We start from the raw sequence: 13,285 nt of genomic DNA on the forward strand, positions 1-13,285 counted from the left end.
CCGTGTGGGGCGGGCGATGGCGGCCGCGGCCCCCTCAGGGCGCTGCCTCCTCAGAGGGCCCCCTCCCCGCCCCCTCCCCGCCCCCTCCCCGCCTCCTTCCCGCCCCCTGGCGGCGGCGCCGTCGCCCTGGCAACGGGCGGGCGCCGCGCGCCTGCTCCCGCCCTGCCGCGGGGGCGTGGCCTCGGCTGCCTCGCCCAATCCGGCGCCGCCCTGGGCCCTTGAAGCCCCGCCCCGGAAGCGCGCGCGGGTTAGTCGGCTGCCGGGCGGCGGCCATGATGGCGGCGGGGGCTCCTATGCCCGAGGCCTCGTTCCTGTGGGGCGTCTTCCAGCGGTGAGGGGCGGCCGGGGGCTGGGAGGGGCCGGGGGGTGTCCGCCGGCCCGGCCCGAGGTGCCGGGGGTGCCGGGGGTGCTGGGGTGCCCGGGTCCGGCAGCCGGAGCGAGGCCTGGGAGGGCCCCGGGGGAGCGCGGTACGGGGCCGGGCGGGGCCCTGAGGGCCGGGTCCTGGGCAGGGGGGGCTGGAGAGGGCACCGAGAGGGGGAGACACAAAGGAGGAGGAGTGGCAAAATGTAGAGAAAAACAGCCCTGCAGCCCCCAGGGGAGTGCAGCAGGAGGTGCTCCAGGCAGGCAGCAGCAGTTCCCCTGCGGGCTGTGCAGGGAGAGGCCCCTGGTGGAGCAGGCTGTCCCCCTGCAGCCCATGGGTCCCACATGGAGCAGATCTCCACGCTGCAGCCCCCCCGTGGGTGGAGGAGCCCCCGGTGGAGCAGGGGCACGGAGTGACCGTGAAGGAGTGGCAGAGACAAAGCGTCAGGGACTGACCGCAGCCCCCTGTTCCCCCATCCCCCTGTGCTCCTTGAGGGGGGAGGAGGTAGAAGGTGGTGGATGTGGGGGGGAGGTGTTTTTAGCTTACTTTTAGTTTCTCACTGCTTAATCTCCTTATGCTGAGTTTATTGTGCCCATGACAGCAATAGGTGAGTGATCTCAACCCCTGAGCTTTTTTTCATCGCAGTTCCTCCCCCTGTTCTTTTGACTAGGAGAACAAGAGAGCAGCATGGTGGAGCTTAGGTGCCCATCGGTGTGAAAGTAGCCATGAAACCATGTTTTCATGAAAATGTCGGCTTAGCTTCGTGTAGCAGCTCATTAAAAGTAAATCCAGTGATAAAATACCTAGAAAAAGAAATAGTGAATAAAAAGGGGAGTGTCTTTTGTTGTTACAGTCCATGCTGTTTATGTGTGTGCTGAGTTCTGTGTGTGGTTTGTGCCATTCTGGAGATGGGGAAGGAATTTAGCAGAAAGAACTGAAAAGCTGTAGAAAAGGACAACAAGGACCACAGGAATAAAAGAGCTGCTGCAGAAGAATCAGCCGGGCAGGACTGGGAATGGTTGGAACTGAGGAGAAACGAATCATCGCTGGCAAGGGGAAGGTCATCCTGTGAGATCACCTTCAGATACCCTTCTGCAGAAGGTGTGCCCATGCTTTGCCTGGGCAGAAATTGCTTAGCTTATTCATTTTGGGACAGAGCTCCCTCCTCTACGGCCATAGATGTGAGGGCTGCAGGGAAGCTGGCACATGTCTGCGCTTCTTTGTACTTTGAACCCTGGGCAGGTGTCAGGGGGTTGCAGTAGATTTGTTGCAGTATTTCTGGAAACAGCTTTCTTCTAGGGACTGTGCCCGACCTGTTCTGCTCTCCAGGTGTGTTCTTGTGTCTCTCCTCGCTCTTATGCAGGTTCTGCAGTTTGCGTTGTACCCTTGTGTCCTGTCCCAGAATGGCTCATCGGTCTGAGTGACGTGTTAAATTTGCAATAACCGTGAATGATTTACCAAATAAGATTATTCTTTTCCATAAAGGCCACTAATTGCATTTTGTGTAGTGAGTGTGAACCAGAATGTTGAGGTCTTCTGTAACTGAAATGTGTGAATTTCAGCCATTTAAAGTTTGCCACTCTTTTCTTTTCCTGCCTCCAGGGTTGATAAAGATAGGAGTGGAGTAATATCTGATACGGAACTCCAGCAGGCATTGTCCAATGGTGAGTCTGTGAATGAGCACTGAGGTAGTTCGCTGTGAACTTAATGCTGAATTTCGTGTGAGACTGCTTACTCGATGCCAGAATTCTTTTTTAATTGGGGGGAAACATCCTTAACGCTGATTAGGAGATTAGGAGCATTTAATCGACAGCAAAAGGCTGGAAGGGAGGAAGGAAGTGGACAATAGTCCTGATTTTATTTCATTGGTTTTTGCTGAGCACACTGGTCCTGCTTTTTGGATTTCAAGGGGTATTTTCTGGGTTTGGTGCATGTTAATAATGCCTCACAAACTCAATTCCTGTTGTGAACATTACAGATTTGCATGCTGGGGATTAAAGGCATGCGCATCCCTTTATTTTTTCCAGCTCTGTTTCCTAGAAAGCATAAATACACGCCGTGGTTTTTATTCCTCGCTGATCACAACTGAACCTCTCCTTCTTAACCAGGGTCAGTGTGTGTGACCTGGATGAGGATCGGATGTTTACAGCATTTTTAGCATGCATAAAATCTTTTCATTCAGTAAGGTGCAGGAAGTGAAGATGGTAATTATTTTTTTTTTTATGAGGCTTTTTTAAATTTACTTCCTAACGAAATAGAAAGATGCCCTCTGAATCTGGTATTAGCACTTCTGTGGTGTCTGTCAGTTCCGTTCCGTAACGCTGGAATAGGAACTGGGGCGTGGTCAAATAACTCAGGGAAGCAAAATACAGACAGGATAATTTTTTCCAGTAGTCTTCTTTTTTTTTTTTTTTTCCCTCTGGTGACTCAGAGTTGTTGCTTTGGGTGTTGCTTTGGGCTTTTTTCACTCAGTATTCTGAAAAAGAGCATTTTGAAGCTGTGCATCTCTGAGTTTGTATCGAGCTCCCCCTCTCCCAAGGTTCAAACCCTTCATCCTTCCGGCATAGCGTGGCTGAGAAGGGCTTAAGCTGGTGCTGTGAGCTGGCTGCAGGGCCGCAGACTGAGAGGCTCCTTTTGTCAGGAATCACCTGCCCAAAATAAAAGTGGATGGCCCGATTTGGTAAAAATACAGTCTTGTAAGTAATGTAGACTTACTAGAATATTTCTGTTTGGTAATATACCCGATGAATGAAAAGCAGTGTGTTGTCGCTGCTGCACCTGACTCATAACTGAAAGGCTGTTTTGAACAAATTCCTCAGCAGAAGCCAAGCTAACTGGGTTAAGCTGCTGTTTTCATTTGAAATTCCAGCGCTGTTTGAAATGCCTGGCTTCACCTGACATGGTAAATTTTATATAGTTTAAACGTCTCCTCATCTGATCAAATTTAAACAAGGTAATAGCGATGGCTGACTGACCTCGTCCCTTGTTGCCGGTGTAGGGTAGAGGTTTCAGTGCTTTGCAGATTGGACAGATCCCCACCCACTGAACTCGCTGTTCAGCGAAGCGTTGATCCAGCTGCTGGCTTCCTTCGCTCCAGGGGGCTTTACATCTTGTACGCTCATGTCACAAACAACTCAGTGCGGTCTTTCCAAAATGTATCCTCTGGTGGGTGGCTGTGTGTGGCCGGCCTGCAATCTGTCAGGGGCTAAAAGAACGGGAGGGGATTCCGAACCATCCGAAAGGAGCGCACAGGTCTCCCAGTTCTCCCTGCACCCCGGAGTTCCCCCATGCTCCACACTCAGCTTTCCAGCCCGTCAGGGTTATGCAGGTGACACGGCGCGTATCAGGGAGGGACTGATGATTGCTTCGGGAGGTTGTTTGCACAATAAAGTCCTGTGCTCCCTTGGCTGTTTATTTTTATTTTCCTGTGCTGACTTGTTAACGACGGTGTCAGGGGAGTGGGAGGAAATCGTTTTTCGCTATCTATTTGGAACAAGCTGAAATCTGTACAGCTCCTTGGCACTGGAGTTGCTGGGGTTTCCCTGTATGGAATCTGTGTTAGTCTCTTGGAAAATTTCAGCATAAAATAAATTAACTTTCAAACTGTGTTTTCACTTTTTCCTCCATTCTATTCAGAATTAAATGCTGGCGCCTGTTAATAATTAATAATTTTAGACTTATCTCCTGACAGAAATCAAGGGAATCGTTGTTCTCTAAAATACTGCTTGCTCGAGCATCTTCAGAGCCATTTTTAATCTCCTCTGCTTCCCTTTCTGTTCGTGTGGCAACGGTCACACGGCCTGGCTGAGGAAGAGTTGTGCTTCCTGCTGCTGCCTCTGCAGGTCTGCGCTGATCGTTCCTCCTCCTGCAGGAGGAGTTCGGGGCTGGTGTAAGCACCTACTCCCCGGCCTCTTGCTCCAGCAAAGCATGGGTCTCTCCACACAGCTGCACTCTGTGGCCCTGTTTTTTGCAGAACCCATCAGTAAAATAAGAAGATAAACACAACCACCTCACAGGGGCTCTGTTGTAATGTTCTGGCTCCACCTCATTTAGCTCTGAATCCGCTATTTATATTTCTTACGGGTTTTTTGTTAGCTTGTTGGTCAGTTGCGTTTTTTGAATGTTACTTAAGTCTCAAGGAACTAAGTGAATTCTTTCTGTTTCAGGCACGTGGACTCCGTTTAACCCCGCCACAGTCAGGTCAATCCTTGGTGAGTGCGGTTGTGTGACGCCAGGCAGACGGGAGGGATGCTCTCGGGGTTTGGTCTGACAGACGAGTGAGAAAGCTGTCGCTGCTGAGTTGTTTCAGGGAAATCCAAGTATTTTACACATGCTCAGTGTGTGTTCCTGCTGTAATATTAAAAGCCTGTTTAAAGGACTCTTGAACCAGTTTGGCTGTGGTGTTAAGAAGCTGGTCTTTGACTGTAAGGTGGCACGTAAGTTGTCACCTTTTTTTTGTCCACACAGCCCAGTAGTTGTAAGATAAACCGAAGTACTGCCCCTTTTGAATAATAAATGGATGCCCTTTGTGTACACGTACACGCGCTTGTCAAAGTAGCCTGAGAGGGTGTTCCTCAGGTGTTACTCAACTGTTACTGGGGAAGTGTCAGCTTAAATATTTTAGAGACATCACGCAGCTTTGTCTTTGTAATTTGTTTTTGCTAGTCTGCAATTTAATCCTGTGTTCTCCTCTGAAAAGCCCAAGCAGGCTTTACAACGCTTGAATTCTTTATAGTCCTAAACCAGCTGCCAGTAATAGGGAAGAAAAGGGAAAGGGAAAAATTCAGGAAAGGAAAAAATTCCGGCACAAACCCAATTTTCTGTCATACAGTTCATAAGTCCAAGGCCTAAAGCTTTTGCTTGGTTTTTAAAAGTTGCTCAGCAGCAGCCAGAAGCCCCTGGCTGTGCAAGGTGCTACTTGTATGCAGGTAACAGTATTGCTGAGTTAAGTGCTGAGGGATATTCTGAGGCTTTGGGCAGTCAGCAGATGCTGTAGAGTTTTTTATAAGTCCTTAGAAAAGAGCAAACCCCTCTCTCTGTCACTGGATTACAAACCACGCCCTAAATACTGTCGGACTGGAAATGAAAACCCAGGAAAAACAAATACTCTGTGATTCACTCTGGTCCTCTTATTTTGCTTCATCACTTCCTCCTTCAGTGGATGACTTTGCTTTTTTTGGCAGAACTTTCCAAGATATCACTTGTATTTTAGCCATTTCTTACCTGTTTTCAGTACTCCCCAAAGCAGTCACGCTTCCTTCTTAAAATAGCAGTAGCTCTTACAGAGTGTTAGTAGAGCTAAGGTTTTACACGGGTTTCTGCTTTCTGTTTCAGGCATGTTTGACAGAGAAAACAAAGGTGGCGTGAACTTCAATGAATTCACAGGAGTCTGGAAGTACATCACAGACTGGCAGAATGTCTTTCGAACGTATGATAGAGACAATTCTGGAATGATTGACAAACATGAGCTAAAGCAAGCACTAACAGGTTTTGGTAATTCATTTGTAATTACTGTTTTTCTGACCGGGTTATGCCAGCAGATGAGCTTATTGTCAGGGCTGCACTGCTCTGACAAAGGTGACTGAAAATAAAAATGAGATGGGTGAAATGCAGTAGATGAAGGTAACTTTTAAAGATATTTGTGCCAGAAGCAGGTTTTTTGTTTAAAGTATATATTTCCTTTCAAAGAAAAGATGAGATGCATGGGGCAGTACATGAGTGTGAAACGTTTGTTCTGTCAGCAAAGTGTTAAGTCGCTTTAACCCACCCTTCTGTTTGCTGTGACCGTGTGTCATCGTTGCTGAGCCCGGTTTTTATTGCATGCATTTTGGCTGAACACCCCTGCTGTTCAGCACAGATATTCAGATGGCCGCTGAAGCAGCTGGCTGTTTTCCTAGAAAGGCTGTGGTAGTGGAAGCATTTTAAAGGGCTTCTCTTTTCCAAGGTTACCGCCTGTCTGATCAATTCTACGATATCCTTATTCGGAAGTTTGACAGACAAGGAAGAGGCCAAGTTGCTTTCGATGACTTTATTCAGTGCTGTGTTGTTCTACAGGTAAGAAAGGAGATGTACTTTTGATGTCAACTGGAAAAAACACACCTTTTCTTAAACTTCTATGGTTCCCTTTAATTATTTTCAATCTAGAACTTATAAATAACTGTTCATTTGAAGTATATAGGAGGTGCTAGAAACACCTTAATTCACTGGCCTTCGCTTGTTATCCATTTACATCACATATAAGTAAGCCCGAAACCATTTTTCTTGACTTCTTAAATGGTTTTATGGAGTGAAAAAATGTAAAATAGTTTCAGTGGTTTTAAAATGAAAACATTTAACACTGTTTTCATTAGCTTTAATACACAAACATATTTTAAGAATCTTGGGTGTGTTAAAACTGGAGTGTATCATGCCCCATGTTGCCCTCTTGAGTATACTCCAAAATAAAGTTCTTGTAATTTGATTGCAAGGACTTTTGCATCTCTGTTTAAGGCTCTGATTACAAAGATTTTGACCTAATAGCTGAATTATCTGGTCTTTTGTCACTGCTATTTCTGCAGGGGCAATGGCAGTAAAAGACATTTAAAACAAAACAAATAACACCACCAAAAATTCCAGTAATAGGAGTGTGTATGTGAATTTATCGAGAGGGAACTGCTGTTTTACAGGTACATCTTGTTTAGAAATAAATTGCTGAATGATTTCTCACCCTGAGAAATTACAAGCCCTTAAGCACTGATAAGCTTAAGGTTTCTCTAAGAATCTCGGACATTTCAGAAATACATGTAAGGCTTTGGGGAAAAGTGGACAAGCTGAATTTTAGCAGGCTAGTTAGAGCGATTTTTTTTTTCTTCTTACACTGGCTGTTGTTGCAGCAGTATCCTAGCTATTTTCCTATATGCACCATGAAGAGAAGGGAGTGCTCTGTAAGTAGGTTCTTCGTTATTTCCCTAAGTTTTGGTCTTCTCCTTTCAGCTTTATATCTGTAGCCGTAAATCAAACACTGCTGCTGAAACATAAGTTACTTTTATATTAATTTGCAATATGAGCAAATTGTACTTTTGGTGACGCATTGAACAGATTTGGCCAAAAAGAGGAGAAATGGACACGGTACTCATTAGATTCTGTCTCCAGATTGTTCCCACCTCCCCAGGAGCCAGCTATAAAAAGCTGTCTGCTCCATAAAGAAGTGCCTGGTTAGGCGTAGGTGTCATATCATAAGATACATCATGAACTCAGATCTGCTGCACAGCTCGAGCACAAGATGCAGCAAAGAGCTACCTCTAAGACATGAAAACCATACAGTGCCTTCAGAGGGCATGCACAGCAAGTGTTCATACAGCTAGCGAAACCTCGGGGACAAGCAGAATAGCTGCCAGTTTGATTTTAGCGTGTACCAAAACGTGTGTTTTTCTCCCCCTTTTTTAGAGGCTGACCGATGTATTCCGGCGTTACGATACGGATCAGGACGGCTGGATTCAGGTGTCCTACGAGCAGTACCTGTCCATGGTCTTCAGCATCGTATGACATCGACAACTCGGGATTCCACCCTGGCACTGTACAGACTGGAGTTGCCAAATGATCATGTACTGACTAAGATTATGGATGTATTATAATGGATATAATTTCACATTCTTAAATTTTGTACGTTCGTCGTCACCTTCAGAATCTGTACTTGAGTTGGTTTTCGTTTTGTATTACCGTAAGATCGACCACCTCTCGCTTACTGCGGTACAGAAAGCACAGAGCCTAGATTTAACCAGTGCAATGTCAAACCTAACTTTCTTCCGCATATCCTGCATGAGGAAAAAAATGACTCTTTAGAAATGCCAAATTAAAATAGTGCGTGTTAGTTTGTCAGAGTCGGAACGCCGAAGTTGCACAACATGTTTTGCATGTGCCTTACTTTTCTAAGAGGTTAATGTATTAATTTTTAATACAGAATTTAAAGTTAAGTAAAAGTGCTAGACCAACTTACACAGCCTGCTTTATTTTTGTACAAGTTTTTAAGGGAATGGTGGGGGTTGTGTTTCTGTGTTCAGTTTTCTGTGGCTCAGGGGTCCCTGCCACTTAACAGAGGTGGCCTTTTTGCTTTGCTTTGTATTTTTGCTTTCTAGCTGCCCCTTCCTTTCAGGGTATCCTTGGGACATCTTCCAATAGAACTGCTTCTCATCTTTGTCCTATACTGTATCTTCCGCAGTGAGTTCCCTACAAAAATAAACCTCTAGTTCCTCCAGATGTAGTTCCCTCTGCTTAGTGTGCTCATTTACCACAAATAATCCTCCTTCTTGTGGTGAAGCACTCATTCTGAAGTGGCCTTGAGCTGACAGTCAAGCATCCTCAAAACCTCAACCTCACCACTTGCAGATGGAAAACTGAAGCAGAAAAAGTAATTCGGTTCCTTCCTGTCACGCACCAGCTCCTGCAGTAACTTTGAAGAAGCAACAAAAAGTCCCTAAGCTCTTGGAGTACTCCAAGACAATCTGACAGCTGCACTACCCAAAGCATTTAAAGCTTACCTGTGGCTGTTACTTGTCAGGACATGGCTATAAAGGTTAACAGCAGCCCCTGGTGACATTTCGGTAACACTTCCTAAACACCTTTGTGGTGGGAAATCTAGGGAGTGACAGGTGCTCGCAGCAAAGCACTGGGGGCACCCAGAAGGGGTGTCTGGCCTCCAAAGGGCGATGGATTGCGTCTGGGAGGTGGGGGACAGGAATGGTGGCAAACACACCAGCGACCACCTCAACAGCCTAACTTACTTTAAGGAGACCAGGGAGAAAGCTTTCCAACAGATACTGCCTGCAACTTACCTCCCCGGAACTCTGTGTATGTACGTGCTGCATGTATTCCTGAAGGGAGGGAGAAAGAAATGAGAATACGAATTCCTGAGGGAATATGAAAGAAAGAAAGAAATGAGCCCTGTATTTCTGGGCTCAAAAGAGATTTCCTATTTAGAGGCCCCGGCTAAAAAGAGCTTCCTTGCTCCTTTCCCACTAAGGGACGTGTCCCTTTGGATCATACATCTGACCAAATGAAATCCAGTAAATCTGGGATCAAGAATAGGTCCAAGATAAAACTAGAACTAAAGCTGGTAGCAGAGAAATTACCCAGGTTGTGGCCTGTGAAGAAGGCAGCCTTTTTTTTTTCAGCCAGCGTCATCACACATCAGTGATTGCTGTAGAACCACCGGAGCTGCCAGCACTTTCTGAGGGAGCCGTGCTGGTGTGGAAAATTACCAGTGTCCCTGGACTGGGATGGCTCTCGCCTCAGTGGGACACAGAGATGCTTCTGAAGGTGCGAAAGCAAGTACACCACAGCCCAAGCAACCGGCTGAAAGTAGACCAGAGATCCCTCAAAGCCTGCTCTGTCCTGTTTTTTTTTTTTTTTTTTTTTTTTTTTTTTTTTTATCAATGGCCTTTTAAGGAAAAGCAAATTTGGTTCAAAGGGCTCTGCTGCAGCCTCAAAAATCTGACCTCAGTGCCAGAGCCACTGAGTGCCGCTGTATTAATGCTGCACTGAAGCAATCAGTGCCTACCTTGCGAAGATGGTTTCCAAGGCCCTGAAGGACCAGAGCCTGGAACAGGGACAGGCAGAGGACTCGTTCTGCTCCAGTCCTGTAGTACACAGGAGCAGGAGAAGGCAGAGAGATTTCTCAGGCACGAGTAGCCAGAGGCTGACTCAAGAAAATTGGCCAATGCAGGAAAGTGAAACAGCTTAGGCAATCCTACTGTGGTAACTGGTAGGGTGGCGGAACTCCCAAGGCACTTCTGTGTTGTTTTGTTTTTTCTTCCCCTCCACGAAGTCTTCTTACTTGGTGCCTTTGTGGCCACTGCTGGTCACGTGCCCAAAAGGTCAGCAGCCTGGATTTATGCTGTCCTTTTCCTGCTCTCAGCTGAATCCTGCTTTAAAAATGGCAGGGTTGAACTAAGTGAAAACAAGACGGCCAGAACCCAAAGTCACGATCTGTCAGAAGACATGTTTGTAGGACGAGATGCTGGCTAGACAGAAAGAAGTGAAACAGGCACATTCCCTGGAGGGATTGACAATGACTGAAAGAGAGACCCTGTAAAAGAAAACATTTCGAGTTGTAAATACCTGGCCCTCCAGAGGGAGAAGATGTCACAGAAACCCTCTGAACAAGGCAATGATGCCCAGCACCACAGTTCTACACAGCCCTGAAAAAACAAACCAAGCTTCATTACTCCTGTCACAAGGGCAAACGACCCCTTTGCAGAGTTGCATCCTGAAGGTGCTTCTGTCCATTCTTCCTGTACTTCACTTGACTGCTAGGAAATTGAACTCCACAGAGGAATGTGTTCCTGTGAAAATAAAGATACTGCTTGTTTGGCACAAGCCAGCTACACCTGTTTGCTGGTATAGGATGCAGGGGGGAAAAACGTCTCTGAAATCAATTGTGGGGACAAGGAATTTGGGAGTACCAAGTGGCAGAGCCCAGGCCAGTATCAGTACAGATACTGTACACTGAAACTCTTAATTTTCAAAGCTATGAAGTCTTTGGAAAGAAGAAAATTAAGGAGAAAGCAGCGATGAAGCTGAAACTGGCTTAGCCAAGTGATTGAAAGGAACTGCAAAGAATAAACCAATGGATGCACTGGGAGCAGTTGCACAGAAGGGGTAAGAGAGGCTGGCAGTGCAAACTGCCAACTTAAATCCCTAGATGCTCGTGCTTGTGTAAAAGAACCAACAGAGACACATACCAAGAAGTTCATTGATTTTGGTAAAAATTGAAGACTGAAACTGAAGAAAGGAGCATTTGTAAGACTAAATGCTTACTTACAGTTTGGGAAGCCATCAGTAACTCAATGATGAAAGGCATTTCTTAGCTCATTTACGATTCCAAATTCACTTCAAAATGCTGGAACTGTTTCCCCAAAGCAGGACCCTGTGCAATGAGCAGGAACTGTTCCCCAGAACAAAAAATAAGAAGGGAATGTGGAGGACGAAAGAGCATCTAAGTTGGGAAGAGCTCATCCAGCTACTGTACGCCACTGGAATATCCCAAAGGGAGTCAGAACTGAAGAAAAGTGACTTCTCTACAAAGATCCCAGCTGAAAAGGTCGTAACGTTAATTTGCAGAGTTTTTCTGCAGTTTCAGTATTTAGTTGCACTACACTTTCTGGAGGAAAGGAAACAGGGTACAAGAATTAAGAATGAAAGTGGATCTTTTCTGATGTGCAAGCAAAACAACAGTAGGAGGAGAATTTTAGAGAATCACATTTATATGCTCTATAATCAGCTGCTTTGTTGCCTTTGTGTTCAAATTTACATGTCAAGTTCCAAAGTTATTTTCTGTGAATGCAGTAGTATGACAGCTCATGAAGACAAACCCTACTCCAGCAGGGACAAATAAATATTCCAGGTATAGATGAGAAGAAAAATTATAGTCCATAGCACAGTGGTGAAAAGGAAAACAGATGTTGGGGAGTAACCTGTCTCACTCTAGTCCCTCTTTTTAGCCACATGTACACTCTATTCGGTTACATAAAGCAGACATCTACTGCTGGGAGTTCATGAACTTACAACTCAGAGGTGCAGGGAGAAGAAAACATAAGTCTGGACCACTGATAAACATCATGAACTGGTGATTACTTCTCAGTATGTCATTTTGATTACTTTTTTAATTTTCCCTATTATTTTAACTAATTGCCTTATAGGTTCTATTATTTCTTAATATGCTTTTTTCTATAAGGAAGAATGAAGAATTTTCTCTTTTAGTATGGACCAATTCAACAAATGAGTTTCTAAGTCAATTTGCAACAGTTTCATTCTAAGCAGGATAAAAAAGTCTGCCTATATTGCATGTCCCTTTCCATTCTGCAAAAACAAAGGCAGGTAAAATGCCCCATTACATACCCATCCCCTAAAACCAATTACATTTTTCTCACACAGCATGACATTAAGCCAGAGAATACCTTTGCTGCGACACTCGCCTTTCGTTATCCTAAACAGAAATGTAGTGTATCAATTTCTAAAATATCCAAATTATAAAGCCTTACATTAACTGACCTTAACTTTGTTTGAAGGAAAATACACCTGCATTTTCATGCAACAGACCTGAATTTTCAGTGAGCTTTCTTCCTAAAAAGTTAACATAAAAGCAAACCTTTCTTTTTTTTCTGAGTGGGGAAGGATGCTAAAAGGGCCATTAGCTTTTTCCTGACAGAATAACATTAACATATTTTCAAAAAATAACAAAAGATTTTTCTGCAATATACTAAGATATAACAAATACTTTAAAAAAGCCTAAACAAAATAGTGTTCACCTCCTTTATGTGCAAGTTTGTGTTCCAGCTACATTTACCACGTTAAAATGTTGAACTCTACCTCCCTTTCCCCTTCCAAAACCAGTCCCACAATCAAACGCAGTCTTTTCCTGAATGCCAAGAGATGAAGATGCTTGAATCTGATCATGTTTCCAGTTCAGCAGTCGTTGCTCCTTAATCTTTTCCTCTAGTTTCTACTAGCACATTGGCTAACATCTGAATATCTATTTCTAGAAAGGGGAGATAAAAGAACGTGAAGTTACTTCTTTTTCATGTTATTTCACATTATATGGCACAGAATGTTAAAATGAAAACGTTACTATTCACTAAACGTTCCTAGCTGTAGTACCACAAGCATAGTTCGCATCTGTCCAAACTCCCCCCCACTGACAGCTATCTATCCAACTGCCTTTAAATGTTTTATAATCTATTTCCAAAGCACAATCACCCTTTTTAACGTTAAGGAGTATTTTTGCAATAATGGGAAAAACCACGTTTTCATGTAATGAACCAGCTCTCTGACACCACTTCTGGCTTGCTGCTCCAAGGTGTTTGATCCATTTTGAACACTTTCATCTACTACAGTGCCACCCTGCACGCATTCCAATACTTTTTTCTTTATGCCAACACATCCCCTCCC

At 44.9% G+C, this 13,285-nt stretch overlaps 2 protein-coding genes across 8 annotated transcripts in view; one reads left to right on the forward strand and one right to left on the reverse strand.

Moving 5' to 3' along the window:
- The first annotated feature begins 249 nt into the window (after positions 1-249).
- Positions 250-9,130, forward strand: PDCD6 (programmed cell death 6). 7 transcript variants are annotated; one of them, XM_082754248.1, is made up of 6 exons: positions 250-331; positions 1,964-2,025; positions 4,528-4,572; positions 5,696-5,848; positions 6,306-6,415; positions 7,787-9,130. In XM_082754248.1, exons 1-6 carry the CDS (start codon positions 273-275, stop codon positions 7,883-7,885), a joined length of 528 nt encoding a protein of 175 aa, XP_082610374.1. In that variant the 5' UTR covers positions 250-272; the 3' UTR covers positions 7,886-9,130. The 7 variants fall into 7 exon arrangements, with proteins under 7 accessions (XP_082610374.1, XP_082610373.1, XP_082610375.1 ...); XM_082754247.1 differs by having other exon boundaries at positions 5,696-5,854; positions 7,787-8,641; XM_082754249.1 differs by having other exon boundaries at positions 289-313; positions 5,696-5,854; positions 7,787-8,612.
- A 197-nt stretch (positions 9,131-9,327) lies between these two features.
- Positions 9,328-13,285, reverse strand: part of LOC309875142 (uncharacterized protein) — a 34,275-nt gene continuing 30,317 nt past the window's right edge. Inside the window, exon 16 of the mRNA XM_082754246.1 lies at positions 9,328-12,875. Coding sequence (XP_082610372.1) covers positions 12,820-12,875 — 56 coding nt within the window. The 3' untranslated portion in view covers positions 9,328-12,819. The remainder of the gene's footprint in view (positions 12,876-13,285) is intronic.

The sequence above is a fragment of the Aythya marila genome, assembly GCF_965140915.1.
Source record: "Aythya marila genome assembly, chromosome: 2".
Taxonomy (NCBI): domain Eukaryota; kingdom Metazoa; phylum Chordata; class Aves; order Anseriformes; family Anatidae; genus Aythya; species Aythya marila.